The sequence below is a fragment of the Chrysoperla carnea genome, chromosome 1 (assembly GCF_905475395.1).
Source record: "Chrysoperla carnea chromosome 1, inChrCarn1.1, whole genome shotgun sequence".
Classification (NCBI taxonomy): Eukaryota; Metazoa; Arthropoda; class Insecta; order Neuroptera; family Chrysopidae; genus Chrysoperla; species Chrysoperla carnea.
Genome location: NC_058337.1, coordinates 57,871,937 through 57,897,390, shown reverse-complemented (window position 1 = coordinate 57,897,390; position 25,454 = coordinate 57,871,937). Strand labels below are relative to the sequence as shown.

Here is a 25,454-nt window from a genome sequence, read left to right as displayed (position 1 = left end):
AATATTTGTCTGAGGAGAAAGATCTGCCCAACGATACACCACAAAATATGGTATATAAAAATAAAAATTTGTATTCTCCAATTTCATATGTTATTAACCCGAGAGATGGAATATTTTTTTTACTCACCCCATTTTCTGCCATATTTTGGATACTTCCTTGAAAATGGAATGATACCCTCAAGAAAGTTTTCTCCTCAGGATAATTTTACGCCAGGTATACGCTTCTGAAGGCATGTATATTTCTTATATTGAAATTCATCAAAAACCTGAGTTTTAAGGACTCTAGTGAGCGTAGAGTTTTTTATCTACTAATCAAGAACTATCAAGATTCATATTTTCAGAAATAATGGCCGAAAATCATTTCCTACGGGGACAGATCACTAGTTCTTATTTTCCAAGGAGAAAGAGCATTTAGTGCATTAATGTCTAACATATCTATTCAAACGCATAAATAAAGTTTGTCTTGCACAATCCGATTTCTAAAAAAATACAGTACCCTAGCATTGCGTTTTTGTACCCTGTATATATGAAATATATATCAAGATATACTAGTTTTAGTCTCACGTCTATAACGCTTAGAAATATTGACAATACTAACAAAATGTGTGAATAGGTGTACTGTCAGAATACCGAGCTGAAATTTTTATAGCGTGGTAAAGACGTAAAAAGTGAGTTTGAATTCGTAAGTAAGCAACATAGGTCAATTGGGTTCGTAGGACAAATCTTGTATACTGTAAAAGATAGAACAAAAGTTTAAATGTAAAAAATGTTCCTTATGCCGTCTATATGCGTCCAAAAAGTGTCCATTTTTCCCAAAACTATGAAGGATATGAGTTGAAAATTTGTAGGTGGTGCCAACTGCTAAGTCTTGTAAAAGATTTTCGAAAAATAAAAAAATTTCTATATTTCAAAAAATTTTCGAAAACAATAACAAACAAATGGCGGTCGAAAGACCGCCATAATTGGCTTGGCTTTTTATACTTTTCTAATTCACTGATGGACAATACTGTATTTACAGGTGTTTCAACAATTAACTCAGCCAATTGTTTATTTTCACTTGTTATATTTTGATTTTGTATTTCAAATTTTATTATTAAGAACTGACAAATCGAGGCACGCAGTCTGGTGGTAGAAAAAACAAACTATTACATTTAAATGTTTAACCCATGTTAAATCACATGGGTTAAACATTTAAAAGTATAAGTTACTTTCCGACATGTTTTTTAAGCTATGCCTCCGTGTCAGTTCCCAATACTTAAATAATAATTATTACCCACAGTTATTGATGCGTGAAAATTGGTAAATTTTGTAGGTAATGCACTTAGCTATTATCTTTTCTACCCTCTTAAGTATGTTTAGTGTGATCCCACCTTTAGACGACATATTAATGTACTTACAGTAGATTTGTAAATAATAGATTTAAAAAATTTTTTTTTATATTTTATTCAAAACCAATCAATAGATATGGTGGTATTCATTAGTTTATTTTCGAGGTTTATGTTTATTTTATTACAATAAAAAGGTCAATTCAACGTGAAATTTAAACAGAAACCATTGTTAATAAATTTATATAAAATGGAAATTTTAAACATATGAATCATTTAAATTAAACAAAAATTTTGTATAAGAAAATTTAAGCAATCATGAATTAATATGAGTTTAACCACCTTATAACTTAATTTTTGGGGCCTCTTGTAAGCAAAAGTAAGTAAAGCTTTTACCCCCTCCCCCCATGCTTACGTAAACATTTTTCAATTATGTATAAATGTATTTTTTTTCATATTATAATTATAATGTTATAATTATAATTTTATATTTTTTGGCCTTATCGAATCTAACAACATTCTGCAACGATCCTGATGTGGTCGTCCATACAGAAATGTTAGAAAATCTTCCAGTATTTTTGGGTATTGTCTCAGAAGCTGACAACCAAGATTACGACGATAATTTAATTGTTGTTGTGCAAGCATAAACAATGTGAGGGTTGCCATTCGTGTAAAAAAGTAAATAACTACCGATGACGTAATCATCATCTAGACTCCCCTACCCCCATGTCATCCAAAATAAGCAAAACAAAGACCCTTCCGCCATCCCATAGTGCTCACGTAATACTTGAACAGCCTTTTGGGGGTAAACTGATGTAAGGTAATGGTAACCGTAAGTTTGCATAAGTTCGGCTGACCAAATTATTGGTTGAAACTAGAGAAATCTATAGAATTGCCAAAGTTTGGCATATAATTGCAAAAACCTGCCTGATATATATACTGATACCTTGGGGGTAAATTTCTTCTCTTTAAACTGGTATAAACTAATGGTAATCGGAGGTTTGACAGAGTTTGGCAAATTTTTGGTGCAAATAGGAAAATCTATAACATTGCCGTAGTTCGGCATACAATTGAAAAGCCTGACTGGAATAAAGTAATGGTAACCCAAAAAAGCCGATGTTTAGCTTACCAAATTTGGATGTATGTAAACTTAGTTATACTTGTAAACGTATTATACATATAAATATAAACTAAATCATGCTGTCATGCTAGCTAATCAGTGCTTCTATAATTTTTTAAGATCATAAACTAATTGTTTACAATATGTAACCATTAAATATTAACAATCATTAATGTTTAATGTTAGACTTGTATACCGAGGATCAAAGGTTCGATTTAAAATATAGACCTCGCAACTGCGTTACGTCCTAAACGTAGGCCTAGTTTGAATGCTCACTTACCGCAAGTTTTCAAATACGTCGTTATGGGTAAAATGTTACCTTTTATATAGGCTAAAATGATCCCTATTTTGTGTGTAAAATTATAATAGATAAAATGATCCCCCATCATGTAACGAGTCTTGAATGTGTTGATTTAGATTAATTTACCAGTAATATTTGTGTTCATACTAATCGTCGATGCAATGTAAAAGAACAGTTAATATTTTATGTGAACTGTTAAAATGTTATAAAAATGTAATGGGATCATTTTACCCACTATCCTTACAAGGTCGGTCAAAACGATCCTTTTTGAGAAATATTGAATAGTTCTTAAATTTGAACAGATCAAAAGAAATTTACATACCAATATTGTAACATTTGAATAAAGAATTCGAAAATATTTCGACGTTGTACTTATGTCGAATAGTTTCGCTATAAATTACATTTTTTCTTAGGAGGATCATTTTAGACCACCTTCCCCTACTTGTTTAATCACAATTTTTTATCATGAGCATGATATTAATTATAAACTGTTAACAACACTAACGTTTAAAAATGATAAAATACTAGAGTGATACCCACCCGCTTCGCTGGGTTTAAAATTAAAGATTGAAAAAGATTGCTCTCACTTATCCCCTTTCTATGACACTCGAAATAATGGTAAGGATTGTTTTACACAGGTAAAATATATGTATGGTTTTCTATTTTTTGAAATGTATAGTAGTCGTAATTATTCATTGAGTATATCAGAAAAGATGGCCGTGAAATATTTTATATTCACTACTTTTACAGAAATCTGTAATTTATGGTGATGCCAAATGACTACTTTTACAGAAATCTGTAAATCTGTATGTCAAATTAAATTATTAATTTTTAAATTTTTTTATATTTTTTTTATTAATATATCTTTATAAATTATATCTAATGTGTTATTCTGAAGTATGAGCTATATTGCTGTACAGTTGCATTTAAAACCATTCGCTAGTTTTAGCGTAAAAGCGTAACAAACAAACAAACAAACAAACATGCTTACTTTTTTTTACTACCCAAGAAAATAATGTGTGTAAATCGACCTTATGAGTATAAGTAACTATAAGTAACAATATGTAGCTAGACGAGATCGATTTATTCAAGACTTGGCCCGCTTTGGTTTATAAGTTTGGTCCAATTCACAACAATCTCCTCCCAGGATTGAATCTATATTGGCCCAGTTATTATTTCTTATATGTGTAGATAGATACATTACATTTCTAAAAACATTTGTAATAAAAACTTATATAAACAAATTTTTTCAATGTAAATCTGTGACGTATACCAGCAACAATTACAAATACACTTTTACTTGTAATTATTAAAGTAAGTGCAAATAAATGTAAAATAATTTTTATAACTTGATAAATATTACATCTGATTGGTTTATATTATAAGATTGTAAATACTTCTTTTTTGAACATAAAATGAACAAAAAATATAAAATGACAAGCACTTTTTAACAAAAAAAAAGTGTGTAAATAGAAAGTTTTCTTGTGGTATTATTATTACATCTTATCATCCATTCAGTATTTAATTATTATGTATGGATCTAAGCTCTCTTAACTCTCAGTTAACATATTATGAGACTAAGCCGTGAAGATGCTGTGATTCGAAAGTTAGGGGGGTATATGCAGTCGAATTGAGAAAAAATAGATTTGTTGCATTTTCTGATAGTATAATGTTTCAAAGGTAATCCCCTGAAAATTTCAAACCAATTCAATCAGTATTGGCTGATATAAACCAACATTTAATGAAGCAGCCTCAAGCAATCTGAAGATATTTTTAAAACTTTAAATGCGTTTTTGTCGAAACCATAACTTCGTATCCTGTCGACAAGAGATGGCTGAACCGATTCTTCTTTAATTTAATTAAGTTATTTAATTTCCAGCCTGATCGAAGTTTATCTCGTTTCATTATTATTAGTTTATTTTTGTTTTTTTTCCATTAATAATGCTAATTTTTTGCGAAAATTTTTGATAAAAATTAAACTTTTGTAACAAGCTTCGATTGAGCGAAAGTGAATATGATTTATTAACCATTTACGTTTGCCATTTGTTTCAGATGATCCAATCCAAGATGACGTTCTCCAGCGCAAGAAGCTTTTTTTGACGTCTCGCGAAATCTTCAATAACTCGTTTATTTATGTAAACGAGTATAATTTTGAATTTGTAACAAAAACAAAAACTGTAATACCTTCAAATGTATATTTCTTCAGTAAGAAAAAAACCTTTAATTTAATACATAAAAAACTTAAATGTTTGAAGAAGAAAAAAACCTTAAAAAATCCTTATATTTACAACTACAAATTGCGGCTACTCCCTTAATTAGATTATTCTCTTAGAATCGATTCTGGATAAAGTACACATGGTAGGAGAGCTAATGTTAGCAAAGTCTCTCCGCGATAAGCACAATTTTTACACCAAAATGCCAAATTACAGATGGCAAGAGGTGGCCTTACTCGAAAAACACTTTCTTTTTGTTTAAAGAAATTTGATTGTTTCAAGAGCGTCTTGCGTCATCAAAATAATGCCGGTAGAATGTATTCAGTAGTCAATACATTCTCAAAAAATGGTACCAAAAACTACCCCTGCAACTTCTTGAATACCTTGAGCGCTATTTACTATCACCAATGATACTTTGAAGATACAAAAAGTTCTTGAATCAATCGGATTTTTTTTAATTATAATCTGCCGACGTCAAATCTCTTCTGCAGTCTGCTATTCCTAACAGCTTGAAATGAGAGGCTATACTTTAATGTGGGGTGATGGTATTTTTCATAATCAGTATTTAGTTCTTAAACTGATTTCAGCAAAACAAAATACGAATTTATTTTGGTACGACTGCGCTTATATCTCCTTGATTACACGTATGTATCGTTAAACACTCTCAACATTCAGATAGTATCCATTCTGGTATGGTACGCTAATTACAATCAACGAATCAGCATACCTCATAAAAAATTTATAACAAGTATTTTTTCATATATATTTATGAGTGGTAAAAAGTGTAGCTGTTTAATAATTTAATGATTGATTCGGATATGAAAACAGACAGTAGCGTAGTCATTATAGACTGAAAGTTGCATGCGCCTATACTGACTTTAAAAAACTTTTGACCACTCTCTCTCTCTTTGGTCGAAACATTTTTCAAAAATCCAACGCATAGATCACAAGCACGAAACGATGTTGAAAAGTTTCTAATTCATGTAGCTCCGAATAGGAGAGTTTCCACATGCAGAACGGACCAGATTCTGCACAGATCTAAAAAGTTTTGAAAGTACTGAGGTCTGTATCTACGAAAGAGATCTTTTCCGGAAATTATATTTACTGTACCAGAATGCTTGTTTTGATATTCCCTATTAGTCCTTTAAATATTGACCAATCCAGTCATTCCCAAAGTGGTCTATATTGATCCTTTGGTGCCGATTCCAAGGCGAAAAGGATCCATGATAGCGAAAATAAGAACAGGGACTCTATGAAAACAGAAAGGGGTCTTCGCTAGCGAAAATAAGCATAGAACGAAAAATTTTGGAGAAGGGTGCCGATGGAAGAGCTGGTGAAGGATGAACGAAGGTTAAAGGGTAAAAAATAGTAATGAATGATTTAACTAAAAAATGATTCCGGAAAAGTTTTTTTAAGGGTGACCCATAAACAGGACAAAGGGGGAGGTGTTTAGTATCGATTATTAAAAATAAAACGTCGAATGATAGCTTAATCAAAAAATTTCCAAATGATCTACTAGGTTAAGTACAGTTTGGGCACCACTTGATATGTACCATCTTTTATCCTTTTTTTCTATCGCTTCAGAATATTGAAACGTATTTCACAACTATTTATGCTTATCTAATAACTTCATAGGTAGCCATTTAATAATTTAATAACAGGCAACATTATAAGGACTTCGGATCTGCTATCATAAATAAATGTGTCGAAGATGAAGATTGTTTGTTGTGCTTTTTCGTTCAAAGCACATTGATTTGTGCTTATTTTAAAAAACTTACTTATATAAAAATCTTCTAAATTCTTAACTTAAAAAGCTAAACTCGAAAACAAAAATGTAAACTTTTGATGTAAGATACAATCCTGATGATTGTATTTATAAAACGGAAATTGTGGGTACTGTCAGTGTTCCTGTGAAAAGAAAACTTTGAGAGTAAGTATGTGTCTATATACAGGGTGACCAATTAAGTCGGTACCTTAAAAAAAATGAAACGTAAAATTTCTGCTTGGCTTAGAACGCAAGATGAAATAGTCACATATCAATTTAAGTTTTTACATTCGTATACGATCGGTTTGACGAAAAATGTATCTAATTCGGAGAAAAGTTAGTAAAAATGACAAAGTCTATTTTGTCATTATTATTATTAGATTTCTGACCGTAGTTTTGAACTTTTCTAAGAAAAGATTGTTGATTTTATACAAAATAAAGGTAGGTACTATACTCCCAAACAAAAATAGTATTTTTCGGAAAACCTCGTAGACGAATGCAAAAAATTAAATTGATATCTTGACTTTTTCATTTTGAGTTTTAAATATGTTGAAATTTTTATCAAGAATAACTTTTTTTTATCAAGAATAACTTCATAGAACAAATAATAAAAAGTTTCCCATACGGCGTTGGCTTTAATGGCCACATTGTATTAACACTTGGTATAAATAGGATCAACGTGTATTTATTAACTCAATTTGCATCAATTTAATAATTAATAAGCATAATAAATACATCTGTCTCTCTATGTACAGTTGCATATAGTAAAAACGTTTTCAATTTTATACATAGAAATTAGGCGTGTCGTAAAAAAATAAAAATAATCGATTTTTTAATAGATTTTTCAACAAGCTGGCATATAAACGATTCTTATATTAGAAATCACACTGAACACGAAGGTTATGATGAAAATTTGTAAACAATCGGTTTCCTTCTAATAAACCATTTTTTTCACTCAACTTCTTTTTTCTCAACAACATACGGATATTTTAGTTCGACCAAAAAGTTGAATTTAAATCACAGAATTAATTTTTTTTTTTGTAACTTTATTGAGAGTTAATTGAATATATTATCCCTATATGAAACTATAGATGTCTATCTGAGTGCAAGATCTTTCTTTTTTGTCTTTCATTTCAATACAAATCGTTAGTTTCATCTCAATACAAAGTCGAGAGTCCCCTATAAATCGAGAAAATTTATGTGTTCATAATGTAATTTTATATAAATCTCTTCGTTATTTCATCACTCGTTCGCCTCCTCATTTCACCCTAACTTTTTTGGGAGTTTCACTTTTTAGGGAGTTTCAAAAACAGTTTTAATATCTGATGAATAGAACAAGTGGGTGACTCAGAAACCTAAAAAATTGATGAAGTCTCAAAAATTTATCAAGAATATGATTGAAAATTTTTATTTTGACGCTCTAGGAAATTGTATTTCAAAAATATCATCTCAATTACATTGAATTAAACATCTAAAGGGATAATATAATATAAATGACCGTTTACATCACAGGGAGTTTGATATAGGATGTGTAGTTCTGCATTGGTATTGCTCTACAATTCTTAAATTAAACACTTATACATCAGTCCCATCAAATTTTAGAATATCCAAGACGCCACTTTTAAATTATATTTCAAGTATTTTTTAATCATTATCAATTTTATACCTCATACGTGTTGAATCCATTATGAATGTAATGATTCGATATGTACATATATATTGATAAATATAAAGAATATGAATATTAAGATTGTATAAACATTATTCACAGCTCAATCTATGGCAACAAATTGACAAAAATTAATCGTTCCATCATACTTCATGGAGTATAGCATCTAGCTTTTGCTCAGTTGTCGCTGCAAATGTAGTGTCCTCGCACCGGAATCAAAACTGCGCAGTTTTCCAATCTTCACGAAACGTTTTATCTGCAATGTGTTGAACTATATGCAGACAAAACGTTGTACAAAACGTAGTATGTGGGCCTGCCTTTACATAAAATCATTATTTTTATACCCGATTACATAGGTACTAAATAGGAGGTACATTAAAAATCTAAAAGCCTAACCCTTTTGCTAAAAAAGAAATATTGACGATAGAAACGCTAATTGAAAAAAATTGATGGTAGAAATAATGTTTGAAATCAATTTCTATCTGTGTACCCGATTATCCAAAAACGAAAAAAAAAAAAACAAACTGAAATTTTAACTATATATTCTTCACGTTAATGAAAGGGAAAAAAAATCAACGATAGCTCATTTCTTAAAATCGTCTGCGTAGAAACGGGAAACCAATTAGTTTAAGCATTGGGTTGTTTGAGCGTTACGTAAAATCATAATCCTTCCTTTTTAGTTTGGATAGTCGGATCAAGGATGTTGTACACGTGCTCCCATTTCTCTGTATAGATACCATTTTTCAAGGTCTAGATGCCCTGCTAGAAAAGTTATAGAAAAACTGCTATTTGTATGAATTTTTTTTCAAATACCAGTTTTTAGCAACATCTGTACCATACTTATTGGTCTACGATTTTGCATATTACGAACCAATTGCCTATTACACACACTGTAATGATGATGAACATAATACATATAATAAATATAATGTATAAATCCCATATTAGAAAGTATAATTTAACTAACAAATATATTAATTAGTACCTTTAATAAATATTATATAACTTTAATTACTTTAAATTGTTTTTGAAAAGTGAGTAGTGACATGAGTTGTTAGATTTTATTTAGTTGTTGTATGTTGTATGACTGACTGTATGAGGTGTTATGGCACATATTTATAGTATCAAAAACAAAATTGTATTTTAAATTAAAAGGTAAATAATACAATTATTATTAAAATAGAAACCTTTTCATCATTCACTAAAAAACTATTCGACAAGTCATCATTATCTAATGTTTGTTTATATTTTATAGTTTACTAGCTGTGAACTATCCGCTTCGCTCGGCAACTTCAATTTTAAATACAGATATTATTAAACTTACTCTACTTTTGAAATTAAATTAAAAACACAATACTTTGCTTATTATTCCACCGATTTTCTTTTTCTTTTAGAGCTCCAAACCATAAGAATAATACTCTACTTTTGTTCACAATTTCTTTAACCTCTAAAATTATCAGTGTTTCTCTACCATATTATGCATATTATACATAAAAACCTTCCTCTTGAATCACTCTATCTATTAGAAAAAATCGCATCAAATTCCGTTGCGTATTTTTAAAGATCTAAGCATCCTAGGGACATAGGGAGAGACAGCGGGAAGCGACTTTGTTTTATACTATGTATTGAAGTAGACTATAAAGTAATTTCGCCAAATTACTATCGAAATCTAAAATACCTATTCTAATGTATTGCACTTTTATTTACACTGCGTAACGACCTAGAAGTTACAAAGGCAGTATAATTTAAATAAAAAATAAATAAATTTAAAAAAAAAAAGTGATTTCAAACAAAAATATGGTAATGTACGAAAATTATTAGAAATTACTGTACAAAAATCAAGTGCTTAGAACGTTTCAAAATAATCTGATTTTTTTTAATGCAAATTTGGGTGAAATATGCTATTTTTTTAAACGGTTGCATCTTGAAAACGGAGTCCAGATAAGCTGCGCACATGTATAAGATTTTTTTATACAAGGCCTTCAAAAAGTATGGAAACATTCCAAAAATTCGTGGACGTCGCTTTGTTTTGAAAATGAAAAAAACACGAGGCAATATATAAAAAAAATGTATCTAATGAAATGAAAATCGACCCCCCTCCCTTTAAATCGAATTTTTTTAACAATGTGAATTTGTGATAAAAATGGGGATTTGTATTTAAGATTTTAAAATTGACCCCGCCCCAGCCCTGGGGATTTGCAAGAGGAGGGGGGCGGTGGTTGATTCAATTTTCATTTCATCAGGTAGGTTTTTAAAAAAATATTAGACATTTGTTTTTCAAAACAAAGTGCCTTTTAAAGTTCCTCGACTTTTCCCATACTTTTTGAATACCCTATAAACATATACTAAAACTTCTTACAACTTTTATTTTTGAAAAAAATGATGAAAATTCAAGTTTTTTTGTGCTTTAATTTTGTTTTAGGAATAGTAAATAGAAAAATTCAATCTTCACTGATTCCCAGAAATATGTTAAGAACCAAAAATTATTAGAAATTTTATGATACGGATTATTGCCCAAATATTTTCTTAACAATAAATTATTATTTTCCATTGTGAATATTATTTTATTATATTTATATTTTATTGTAAATTATTGTATTAACCTCCTGATAGAAAGTTTTCATCTTCACTCCGAAAACATAATTATTTTTTAATCTTTTTAGAAGTGTGCACAATGTGAAAATGTGTGTAAGCAAACATTATATTCTATCATTTTGAAATTTTAACGGATAATTGCATTTCAAAGTTTGATTCTTTGCTTGGTGGTTCTAAGCAGTACAAACTTTCGAATGAAATAAAACTATTATGTAACATCCAACAAATAATGTATCTAAGTCATAAAAGGTAAAAATTCTCTAATGGAATTTTCTGAGATGGATCTACTTGTCCGCTTATCGAATTTTATCAAACTTATAATTTTCAAAAATTTCTTTGATGATTTTTTTTTCATTTTATTATGTAAATGCCGTCACAAATATAAAGAGATAAGTTTATGTTATAGGTTAGAATGTGTTTTTAGAATTAGCAAGTAAAATGTAGTAAAAAATTACTCCTGTAATTTTATTCAAAAAAATTTTTCAATTATCTAATGTAGTAACGCAACCATTGACCGCGTAATAACTTCGAAAATATTAGTTGTATTTGATTTTTCGATTTTTCATTAATTCCGATTACTAGCTCTTTAAATACGACAGGGCGTTTTAAAATCTTTTTTCAAACACATTGCATTATGGTTTCCGGAACATATGTCCTGGTTTACACCCTACTAGATCCGAGGCTGTGTATATAAATAATTATTAAATGAAAACCATAATTTACTGAATCAGAAAGTTATTGGTCTGATTCTACAAAGGTCGTATTCACCACGGCAGAATGCTTTTTTTGTAATAAACAAGTGAAAACAAACAATTGACTGAGTTAATTGTTGAAATACCATGCATAGTCAGTGTTGATTTCTTTATCACATTACACATACAAACATGTGACACATACATAACTGATAATCAAGTATAGTACATATGTAAATGACTTTATAGGTTTCTGCATTACCGACCGACCGCGACATTTAGTGTATAGTTTGTACACATATTATAAAATTTCCGCCTAATTGGCGCCCTCACGGGTAAACAGTGATGTTTACGAAAAAATGTTTCAAACAAAAGTTGTTTAATTTTTGATAAGGAACATTTTTTACATTTAAACTTTTGTTCTATCTCTAACGGTTTATAAGATGGATCCTACGGACCCAAGACCTAATTGACCAATGATGCTCATTTACGAACTTGACCTCACTTTTCACGTCCTGAGTACACTGTAAAAATTTCAGCTCGATATCTTTTTTCGTTTTTGAGTTATCGTGTCCACAGACGGACGGACGGACGGACAACCGGAAATGGACTAATTAGGTGATTCTATGAACACCTATGACAAAATTTTTTTCCTGGCATCATTATTTTTAAGCGTTACAAACTTGGGACTAAACTTAATATACTATGTATATTTCATATATACATGGTATAAAAATAGCAGATTACTTATTTTTTATTCAATTTGAGTCTATTGAATAGGTATATAGTAATAATATTTGTGTAGATTCATCAGAGAAAAAAAAGGTATGTATTTTAATTTTAATTATTAAAAAGTATAATAAAATACTTTTTTGATACCTATATTTTATTGTTAAACATTATTACTATCTATAACTGACTTAAATGTTGACCCAAATAAGTAATAATTTGTTATTATTAATTTTTTTTGAAAAAAATCTTGTTTTGTTTCAACCCAAACGCTAATTCTTTCGAGTCTTGATACAATCTTTTAAAAGGTTTTTACTGTATTTTTAATGTCGCTGCATACTTCGCTGATATAGATTTTAAAATACTTAGATTAAATACTTTTTAGGTATATTTTAGGGGGTTTGTTAAACAAGATTGATATACAGTGTGTCCCAAAAGTCATAAACAGCAGAACAGGGATCAGCATTCATTTCATTAATAAAGGTTATTAAGTGTGAGAAATTCTCAATATATATAATAAAATTATTTAAATTGACTTACGAATTCTTTGCTAATTAATTTATACAATTTGATTGTTATGTCATTTTGATAGGGCTTAATATACACCGAAAAATTTGTGTTTTGCATAGGCGTCGCCAAATAGGGCAGGTAGGGGCACCTCCCCCCCCCTAATTTGATTTAAAAAAGTAAAATTATACTGAATTCAAAATTTCAGTTATAGAATGGGTTAGTATGAAATTAGAATCAATGCAGCTACCTACAATTTTCCAACTCACCATCTCACGGGAAAACAAAGTTTACTTTTTATAAGAAACAATTTTTACATTTAAACTTTTATTCTTCTTCTTGCGATTAACATGATCCAATGAACTTGCCATTAACAAGATCCAATGTTGCCCATTTACGAACTCAAACTCATATTTTGGGTCCGGAGCACGATATATAAAGAAATTGCAGATCGACAACTCTTTTCGTTTTTCAGTTATCGTGTTAACGGTCAGACAAACGAAAATGGATTAATTCGGTTAATTTTATGAACACCTGTACCAAAATTTTGTTTGTAGCATCAATATTTCTAAGCGTTACAAACTTGGGCCCCCACACGAAAACACAAAAAATTCCGCGGTTCTCACCACTATAAATCCGGCTCCAGTGTCCTGAAATTTAACTCTAGATCCATACCGGTTTTCAGGTAAATAAATGTAAAAATAGGTCTAATTTTGAAATATAAATAAATTTTCGCATTTTATCTCCTATGTTTTTACTGGAATATAGCTTCAATTCATACTTTTCCCATTCTCCATTAAGCCACTTGTCCCCCTCTTTGCCATGCGACGCCCTTGGTGCTGTGAAATGTTTGAAACGTAAATATGTTTGTAAATATTCAACTGAACTAACAATTGGCTCGATAACATAAATTATAGTAAATTTTATGAATATTAATAACGAAATTTTCAAAATTAAATGCGACGATTGACACAGTGCTTTCACGTTAAGGGTGCATTAGAATTTCATCCCTCTTATTGCAATTCATGACTTTTGAAACCTAAAACAATTTTTTCGAAATTGTTATGTATTATTTGAATTATAGGACAAACTACTTTTAGAAATGCCATATCAACCATGATGGATTTATAACAAGGCACATTCGGCACTTGCCTAGTGCATCAAAGTAGAATCAATCGTCAATTCTGACGATTTTATCAGGGATTTCACTATTAAAAAAGTAAAGTAAACAATAATTTTAATCCTTTATTCACATACAACGAAATAAAATGGTTTTAAGCTTAATTTCCATCAAATCAGTGATTGCATAAAAAATTCAAGGTTCACAATCAATGCAGAGGTGAATTACTGACATGTGCGGTTTCACGTACCTCGTGTTTATGTAATTATGTTAATCAACAATTTTATAAAGCACGTGTGGCCTGTATGTTTTGATAATACATTTCAATTTAAAATTGATACGTTTAACCTTTTGTTATATAATTCAACTTTCAGATTAAGATATGGAGGGTTCCTTGGATCTTCCTTAAGCCCTAAATAATATGCAAAAATTTTGATCACGCTCGAGTTACTACGGGTAACAAACTTTGCAAGCCTCCCATTTCTTTATGTTTCGCTTAAATCGTCAGATTTTTTGGAATGTACATTTTTTAGTATGTAATTAATCCACCATATTTTAATCTGACGCGCTCGAGTTAAGTCAAATATCGCATTTTCGTTTTTACTGATCTGATCGTCTGCCGTTCAGATGATAGTCAATTTGACAAGTTTCTGTAAACCATCTCAGATTACAAATGTTAACATATTTTTTCAAAAATAAAAATAACAAAACTCGTTTTAAATAAGTCATCAGAACAAATACCGGAATATGAAATATGTTCTACTTTTGTGTGATGTCATAAAACAAATATGCAATCCAAACCGTTTTCCATCACGTGACAATAGATAAAAAAATTTAAATTATAACGAGGTTTTTATAATAATATACCAAAACCAATATTTCGTATAATAATATAAATTTTAAATGGTTCCCGTGTCACCGTGTACGAAAATGCTTGTATTCTCGGATATTCTTGACACCGGGTACCAGAGGCGAAAACCCTAGTATGAATCATATAATCAGCAAAATTTTTTGATGGACAAAAGAAAAAAATTACGTGCCATACAAGTAAATCGGTGACCTACACCAAGTATTATATGCAATTCGATCAAAATGTGCATTCGATAATTATAAATTTTTTAATACATTTTAGCGGATGTCAACTATAATAGATCACATTTTACACAAAAAACTTAAATGAATTTTGCGTATTATATTATACATATGTAAACAAAATATTTATGTTACCTTGATTGTAGAATTATTATTGCAGAGGTCACCATTTGTTGTTTTTATTTCTGTAGAAATATTTAAATTTCTGTCGTCAACCTTCATTGATATACAACTTTGTTCAGGAAGTGCTTGCGTCGTTATTGTTGCTATGTTCATCATTGCGACCACCAGGGTATTCCTGTGAAAAACAATGAAAAATCATTCTAAAAAAAATAATTCATATTTTGTAAATTTACTGGATAATATTAGCAAGTACATATATGCAATAGAGTCTCGATAATCCGGACTCAATTGGTAATGCATGTATAATATATTCGTATGTACACTCCTGGTCACAAAAAACGCATGGATTAACATAAAGTTTATATGTAAATCCATGCGTTTTTTGTGACACAGAGATATGTATACATTAGGAATAGGACGAATGTTGTATTTTGTACATTCGCAAATGCGAATACGAATGTTAACTTACAATTAACTTAATAAATATAATTCTTCATTAGCGTAAAGGAGTTTCGGATTACTGTACAGTTCGTATTATCGAGTGTTTGTATTACTGAGACTCTACTGTAATTATAATTTATTTAGAACGTTTCTTCTTTTACAATGATCAAACCCTTATTGCACCCATCCTATAACGAATTTAACCATTATTCCTAACCCTATGATTAATTGTTAATCTAATTGCAGATAACGAACGGTAGTTTCGTCGAATTGAGGTGTAAAAACCTTGGACTCCGCTGACTTGGCGCGGATTCGGTATTTCGTACAGGGGAATAAAATTCTCAAGACGGAACATGGTCAAAAATTTACAAGAATCTTGTGAAATGGAAACCCTTGTCCGTAATGCATTTGTGAAGGTGCCGACCCCCCCCCCTCCTCCTTTCTAGTACACTAGTGAACAGCGTTTACAAAAAGTTGGTCACATAACTTACATCAACACAAACAATAAAAATTACTATCGTTAACATTTGCCGCCCTCACTTTCTTGACGCCCAAAGCAGTCAAGAACGCCTCGTCTAATTGTTCAGTAGTTCTTTTCGCCTACTGAACTTTTTCGATATCAAAACACTCTTATTCAATTAATCCCTCTCAATAAGTTCGTAACCTATATTATGGACGCTACTCAGATTCTTTTTATTCTTGCTTAGGTACACTTTGTGTTTCGAAGAAGAGAAATTTGAATTAAAAGGTTGTCTACGATTTAATAAGCGAAAATTTTTTATGTGCTAAGAAATGATGCTGAGTCTCGACTGAGCCAATAGGCAGGAAATAACAATCAATCTGATTAGAGTAATGATGTCTCATAAGGACAGCTTCGACAGCTGAATGTTGATCTTTAACTGTCAAAAAAACATGTGTTTAGGAAGTACTTGCTTGAAAGGCTAAGTTTTACAGATCCCCAATAAGGCTATTTAGCTGTTCTCCGCTAAAACTAACGGAAATGTATACTTGAGTTACCAATAGTTAAAAGTTAATTTTTTTATTATGCATCCTAGATGTTGCATTTGCATGATGCATTTTATCTTACAAACAATCTTATGCATTATTTCTCTAGCTTGCTTTTTCCTGTCAACGTGATATCTTTCTTTTTCCTTTATCATGGATTACCCCTCATTTTAATTACCCCTCTTATCGTGTTGGCTAATGACGAAAATAGACTTGCGGCCTAAAAATGTACCACGGTCTAAAATGAGGCTAGAGAAAAAATATTAAGATTTAATTTTGTTCATTATTTAATTTGTATATCATATCTGTAATAAAATTGCCTATAAATAAAAAAAAAAGTAAATTAGGCATCACTTATATATTATTTCTCTAGTCTATCTTTAGCCACGGGTACCTACTGCACTGCGGTAATAAAAATCATATTTTTGGAACCATCAGAAAAACTAAAAATAAAAATATTTTCTACCCATTTTCTCGCATCTGTCTCTTAGGGGTTTGCTTTATTCTAGTCAAAGTTATAGTAGTATAACTATATCATATATATGATATAGTTTTCAGATTTGACTATAAACTGAAAATCAAAAATTCAGTCCAGCAGTTTACATAGCGACTTTAACAGTGGTCTCTCATTATTGGAAAGATTTGAGCCAGTGTAGATTTTAATGGATTCCGACTGTTTAAGTCGCTATATGTAAACTGCTGGACTTTTTTTTCTTTTTGTTTTTTATATTTAACGCAATCGAGTTTTTTGGCTCTGAAAAACGTTAAACGATAGGTCTAATTGTGTTTCAAGTGGTAACCGGATTGAAATAAAAAATATGAAAGTGGACAAAGGGTGCGAATAATAAAGTAATTAAGGACTTAAAATATGAAAAACAAATTATTTGATATATTATTCATTAAATAACCTCGGAAATATTTATTTCCTCACTCTAGTCAACCCCGAAATATTTTTCAGCCTTCTTCGAGAGAGAAACGAGAAAATGTAGCATCCAAATTTGTCACTAAATCACGGTCTAATATTTCTATCTATATACAGGTAAAAAATACATCGAGAAATAAATAAAAACAATGTCAAAGTATCAGGTCAAAGACATAATGACCTTTAATAAGAACTACATATTTATATAAATAATACAAGTTGATCAACATCCATGAGGGTCAAAATAAAATACCTACTTAATAAGCGAATTTATATCATACAAATATAGTGGTATGAAGATTAAAACGTATAATGCTGAATTGAGATATTTCAATTTAAACGTTACCAAATTTTTGAGACAGGAGAGAAGAAACTAAACGAATATTTAGAGAGTGAATTGTTGCATAACATATTAGATCCGGTCTATAATAAAACCAAATAAAATTTCCTTGTTTATCAGTGGCGGATTTAAGGAAAAAGGTCCATTGGCAAAATTTATACTTGCTGTCCCCCTTGTGATGTCCGTTCATAAAAATTTTGTTTCCCCACTTTTTTAGTTTTCGTTAATGCACTTGGTGGCCCCTTGTGATGCCCTTTCAAAAAATTTTCCTTTTTTCCTTCTTTTGAACCTTCGTTAGTGCACAAGGTGCCCTTTTGTCGGGTCCTTTAATACAAATTCGTCTTTTTCCGCTTTTTTATTTTTAGTCTTCGTAAATCCACTTGGGCCTTCCTAATGGTGCACTATTTTGGGTGCCCAAATCCGCCACTAAGAAATATACATATATTGTCAACACTATAGCACAGGCACGCATCCAACTTAACTTTCCTGTACAAATTGATTAAAATATTGCGTTTCTGCGTCACATCTGTGGCTTTAACTTAAGCCCCACTTGAAAGAGACCTATCTTCTCTAAAAATATACAGAATTGTCAAGTTAAAAACGGCCCGAAGTCTCTGCCTCTGTGTTATTACTTGAGTATATACCAAAGTCTTAACCTTCCATACTATAACATATTGCTTTTGGGTGTTTTTACCTTTTATCTTGAAGTTGTTCGTTACTTATTCATTACTATACCTACAGTTAAGTCTAAGGGATCAACACCAGTAACGCGTGAAGTGACAGCCAACGCTAGATGACAGCAAACGAAAATCAAACAGAAGCTAATTTTTATTTACCTTAATATCATAGATGCCCAATAGCATGACTTCTTATTCTTCTTGATTAAAATTTATAAATTACCTCTAATTATTTTAAATTAGTTTTTCATTTCATTTGCATAGAAAACACAGGCGTTCGGTGATAAGCAAATATGACCTGGTTGGCGCATACCTACAAATTTCTGAAAAGAATTCCCGATTTTATAGTATTGATCTTCTTTTTAACATAGAAAAGGGGAACGGCTGAGAAATCGACATCTAGAAAATGCACATGCTTAACACTAACCCAAGCTACCCACCAATTTTCAACGCTCTAACTCAATTTGAAAAGCCTGTACAGATGTTCAAAGCCTTAAAACGTAAAAAAGCGGTTTTACCCGCAGAATCACCTACAAATTTCTGAAAAGAATTCTCGATTTTATAGTATCGATCTTCTTAGTATAAATCCTACGTACGGAATTTCAATTAAAAAAGGCTGTTGGGAATATCCAACATAGAACAGATTTCTAACACACTATCTCTTTTCCTCGTTTACCTTCGATACAGTTTACAATTTCGGGGAAAATTAATAGGCATTAATCGTTCCAAAAGTTTACAAAAATGCCGTTTAGTAATTGATTTTCAGTTCAGTCTGATAGATGTTATGATAATGTTCAAAAAACTTTTCAGTAAACGTAAGATAATCACTTGACCGCTCTTCGATTACCCGAAACAAGTTTATATACAAAGTTTTTAGTGATTTTCCCATTTCATTATTTCTAATTAAGGGCGCTTTTGTTGTTACCAAATAAACCAAAAGATTTTTTTAAATTAACAATATATAGATATTAATATAATTATATCATACCAAAATTTATTTTAAAAAAATGTATTAAAACCTATAAAAATTTCACTATCACTTTTAAAAAATTTTAATACATAAGTAACTAACTTAAGTCAATTCACTTTTAGTATAGGTAAACACCACATCACCTGGTGGAAGTCGATGAACAACTATCAAATCACTGATCGGACATAAAAAATTATAATATGTTACTACAATTGTAATTATGTACTAATAAAGCAGAAGGTTTTCAACAATATTCCACCACTATCAAAACCAAGTTACACGTCCGTCGTCTTAAGTTAAGCAACATTGTATTTTGACAATCAATAATAATGAATAAATTTTAAAATTATTATTATTGTTATGAAGAAAGTTAAGTGCATTTTATATATTTGATTGAATATCCAAACAAAAGAACCTTTACAGAATTTTGTATCAATAGACAATTTTATGGATTTCGAATTTTAAAATAATCAGCAGGCAACTTTAAAATTTAAAACTTAATAATTGTATGAGCAAAATAAACAAATTATTGAGGATAAAACATTTCTCTATTATTACGATGGCACTGGCAGTCCCTATTTTAGAAAGTTTCATAAATTCATTGTAATTCTCGTCAGATTGTAAAAGGTTTACCAAAAACCAGCTAACTCAACACCTATTAACGAAAATCAACTGATTGCGTTATGTTTAGTTGTTCTGGGTCGAGTTACCAAGTTTCGAGTTTTATAGTTGCCACACCCTATCATTCAACCAACTTGCCCCTGCTTAGTTCGCACCCTAACCTCCAACTGTACTTCCATCTCTTGGTCGGAGCTTGCTGTGCTCAAGCTTAGTGTGGACATTAACTGAAAAACAAGTAAAAACAAACAATTGACTGAGTTAATTGTTGAAATACCATGCATAGTCAGTGTTGATTTCTTTATCAGATAACACATACATACATGTGACACATACATAACTGATAATCAAGTATAGTACATATTATAAAATTTCCACCTAATTGGCGCCCTCACGGGTAAACAGTGATGTTTACGAAAAAATGTTTCAAACAAAAGTTGTTTCATTTTTGATAAGGAACATTTTTTACACTTTTTTAAACTTTTGTTCTATCTCTAACGGTTTACAAGATGGGTCCTGCGGACCCAATTGACCTATGATGCTCATTTACGAACTTGATCTCACTTTTTACGTCCTGAGTACGCTGTAAAAATTTCAGCTCGATATTTTTTTTCGGTTTTGAGTTATCGTGTCCACAGACGGACGGACAACCGGCAATGGACTAATTAGGTGATTTTATGAACACCTATGACAAAATTTTTTTCCTGGCATCAATATTTTTAAGCGTTACAAACTTGGGACTAAACTTAATATACTATGTATATTTCATATATACATGGTATAACAAACAAAAATGAAACTATTGAAAAAGCATGTGTGATGTGAAATGTAGTAAATTATAAATTATAAAAAATAAACGTTTGAAATCGAAACACAGTGTTATTTGTTTGAAGCTTATGGAACCTTCCCTCGCCATCTGTGGAACTTCATTTATAAATCATCTATTGGATGCCTACCCAGCCTATATAACAAAACATGTAATGTCCATAAGCTAACGTACATCGCCATTCTTGAGGTCATTCATCGAGATAAAAACTACCCTGTAAACCATGTTAGACCAAATTACGCACAGTGTGCAAAATTTCATTAAGATTGGATTAGTATACGCTGTTTCAAAAACTACGGCTATCTGTTGCCTGTTTATGTTTATATTACTTCCAAAGGAAATGACCTAGAACCTAGTTTCAAATGTTACAAATGAGTAATGCATAGTGCAGATTTAAGGGAAAGGTAGCATATAACCTTCTAGATCCTATCGTAAATGGAGCTTACCCGACAAATTCAGATTTGCAAAATTTCTCAAAAATGACATCCAGAAATATTTTAAATACATTCACTGGTACAGAATTTCCTCAAAATAGGGTTTTCTCATGGTTCAATCTTGATCATATACAGCTCAATCGATAGTATGCACTTTCAACTTTTTAAAAATTCACAAACGAGTACAAAAAAGCTTGTCTGCGTTATCATACCAGCCTTTTTGAGCGAGACCACGGGATCCGAAAAGATTTGATTAACTATGTTAGTATGTCATACAATGGCCGACAAATTGCTTCTTCGAAAAAAATTATATTATTACAGTGCTAGTGATATGATGTTGAATTATTGCGTGAAAGTTACCCATTAATTGTGAGGTCTAATGTCGTGGAATAAGATTTGTTCATAAAAACTCAAAAACGGTACATTCTAAAATAATAATAGAGATGTTTATGAAAAAATGTTTCAAACAAAAGTTGTATATTTTTTTTAAAGGAACATTTTTTACATTTAAAATTTTGTTCTATCTCTAACGGTTTAGAAGAAGATTCAATTGTCCTATAATGCTCATTGACGTTCTCACTTTTTACGAGTACGCTGTTAAAATTTCAGCTTGATATCCCTTTTTGTTTTTGAATTATCATGATCACGGACGGACAGACAAACGGAAATGAACTAATTAGGTGATTATATGAACACCTAAGCGTTACAAACTTGGGGCTAAAATTTGTTTACCTTGATATATATTTCAAATATACCTACAGGGTAATGACTTGTAGCTGAGAATATTTTCAAGAAACAACATTCAGCTATATTTTTTCGTAGTAGTAGCTTATAATATAAAGTACTTTAAAATATCGCTAGGTTCAGTTATAATTTTTTGGGCAAGAAATTTTCTCTTAAACCTCGAGGAAATATATATTAAAATTATATATATAAAAATATATATATATACTAGCTGACCCGGCGAACTTTGTTCCGCCTTAATGGCAATAAATAAGCAGTTTTTTGTTTTTTTTAATTGGAAAAAATACAAAAAAAAAATAAAAAAATACATTAATCATTCATAATTATTTCTGTATTTTAGTACATAGGTTGCTCTTCATTTAAGTACACGACATTTTTTGTTTTATTATCAGGCGCAAAAGCAAACAACGCAGATGGTCTTCCGACCCGTGAACATGCCACGTATAATTGACCATGGGAAAAACATGAATGTTCTAGATTTAAACCACAAACTTTTAAGGATTGGCCATTGTTTCAGGATAAGGATTGGCCAATAAGTTCATCATAGATGGGACCACCATCGAAATTAATGTTAGTTCAATAAGTTTACCATAGATGGCGCCACCATCGAAATAAATGTTAGTTCAATAGGTTTACTATAGATAGCACCACCACCGAAACCCAACCCAGTTATCAAGTCCCACGGGAATGCTGTCGAACGGGATAAAAATCTTATGTCCTTCTCCTGGCTCTAAACTACCTCCCTGCCAATTTTCAGCTAAATCGGTTCAGCCGTTCTTTAGTTATAAGTAGTGTAACTAACACGGCTTTGTTTTATATATATAGATAAAAATATAAAAATTATATATATTAAAAATGAGAATATTATTATCCGTTTTCTTATACCTAGCTTACTCCTGCAGTATAGTAATAAAAATTTAGTAGGTAGGTAATAATTATTTAATGTAACACCTTCGAGAAGCTTTCTGCCTATAACAGAAACATTTCTCCAAGCGGTATGATAAATTTTTGTGAATTAGTTTATAAATTAAATTTTATTTGATTTTATTATTTTGATACTGTTCTTGATCACAAAAATGTTTCATTTTGTCATGTTCATGTTTTTATTTCCTCAAAATTTAATATCTAAATTCATATTTGTACTGTAAGTTTACTTATGTAATATTTATTAAAAATATACATAAATATTCATAAATCGTATTTATTTAAGATTTCTCATAAAAATTAAGTACACTAATATTAAATACCAGCCGTACCTCGCACGTTTCGCAGACCAAATTCAACTTTACATTTATCGTTGATAGTTATAATTTTATGTTTTTTTTTTCGTAATTTGTTTTTAAGAAAGATTAAAGAAAAAATAATATAAAAATCAAGTTTTACAATTAAAAATTTGTTTTTTTAAATGTACATTCAAACCCCAATGACGTCATTAAATCGATTTAGTAACACTGTTTTTCAGAACGTAATACGCGCATGAAGATATGGTGAATGGTTTGTTTCTGAAAGAAGATACAAGAGATTCAGATTGTCTGTTAGCGTCAACGGATATAATGACTTCATAACGAAGCATAAATTGTTTTGTTTGGATTTAGGAAAAAATAGACCCGGAAAAAATAAACCAAAAAAAATTTATGTAATAGTGTCCCATTTTTGAACGCAAGGGCTAAAAACTTCAGAAAATAACCAACTCCACTCCAGTCGACAAACTCAACCCAAAAAACTCAATTAAAACAATAATTCGGGTCTTTAAAATTTTTCGGTTTATTTTTTGCGGGTCTTTTGTTTCCGAGCATCAAATTTGTTGAGGACATCTTATTGATAAACTAAGCATGTTGTGATTATAAAGGTGAATAATCTCAAAACTATTTTCGTTCAGGAATCCTAAAATAATGCAATTATAAAATTTATAAATAAATACAAATTGCATGAAATCCGTTAATTACCAGAAGTTATTGAACTTTATTTTTAAAGGAACGTTATTTCAAAATGAGTCAATATTAACACTGCCTATATAGTTTCCGTGGTGTAGTGGTTATCACATCCGCCTAACACGCGGAAGGTCCCCGGTTCGATCCCGGGCGGAAACATAATTTTTTATTCCTTTTATTAAAATCAGTAATAAAATTAATAAAGTAATAAGCTTCCTCTCCCCTATTTGATTAGACCCATCGAAAATATATCCATCTTTCTTCCTTACAACTACAACTTATTACGTTTTATGGATATGTAAAATTATAAAAAAAGTTGTCAAATAGAATATAAGTATAATAAGTTTAGTCCCAAGTTTGTAACGCTTAAAAATATTGTTACTATGAACAAAATTTTGGTATAGGTGTTCATAAAATCATCTAATTAGTCCATTTCCGGTTGTCTGTCTGTCTGTCGTCTGTCCGCCTGTCATCACGATTACTCAAAAACGAAAAGAGATATCAAGCTGAAATCTTTTATAGCGTGTTTAGGACGTAAAAAGTGAAGTCAAGTTCGTAAATGAGCAACATGGGCCAATTGGGTCTTGGGTCCGTAGGATCCATCTTGTAAACAGTTAGAGATAGAATAAAAGTTTAAATGTAAAAAATGTTCCTTATAAAAAAATTAACAACTTTTGTTTGAAACATTTTTTCGTAAACATTATTGTTTACCTGTGAGAGCGCAAATATGCGCAAATTGTATTGTATGTATTGTATGGGATTATCAGTTATATATGTGTGAACAGGTATGTGTGTGTAATGTGACAGAGTAATCAACACTGTCTATACATGATATTTCAACAATTTACTTAGTCAATTGTGTGTTTTCATTTGTTTAAATTAATTTTTTCAGTATTTTATAAATCTCCTCATAATTTTAAACCCTCCCCTTTAAAATGCTTCTTTTTTTTGAATCCGTTAAAAAATGACGAAAATGACTTACTATTTGAATATAAAGTGGTTAAATAAGGGGCCATTCATTAATTACATAAGCTTAATATTGACGTTTTTTAAGCCAGTCGAAAAAAATTAATATATTAATTCGAATTCAGAATTATTTATTTTACACATTGTGTAAAACTCTTGTAATAAAAATTATTTAAATTTTGCACTTACCGTAAAACAACGCAGTGCAGTAAAAAAAAAACACCTTGGTTATTGTGACTAAATTTTCTTAAGATTGTTTTCACAACAAATCAACCCAAGATATTTCCTGCCATTTTGGAATGTAATGATTTGCGACATTAGTGCAAAAC

At 30.4% G+C, this 25,454-nt stretch overlaps 1 protein-coding gene and 1 non-coding gene across 2 annotated transcripts in view; one reads left to right on the top strand and one right to left on the bottom strand.

Annotated features, from left to right (window-relative positions):
* The window catches only part of LOC123304558 (progestin and adipoQ receptor family member 3), a 50,208-nt gene extending 30,553 nt beyond the window's left edge, over positions 1-19,655 (bottom strand). The window contains exons 1-2 of the mRNA XM_044886369.1: positions 19,625-19,655; positions 15,264-15,426 (exon numbers count right to left, since the gene is read on the bottom strand). Of these exons, the coding sequence (XP_044742304.1) occupies positions 15,264-15,407 (144 nt within the window). The 5' untranslated portion in view covers positions 15,408-15,426; positions 19,625-19,655. The remainder of the gene's footprint in view (positions 1-15,263; positions 15,427-19,624) is intronic.
* A 4,590-nt stretch (positions 19,656-24,245) lies between these two features.
* Positions 24,246-24,318, top strand: Trnav-aac. Its single transcript has one exon. It is a non-coding gene; the product is annotated as a tRNA-Val (tRNA).
* The last annotated feature ends 1,136 nt before the right edge of the window (positions 24,319-25,454 follow it).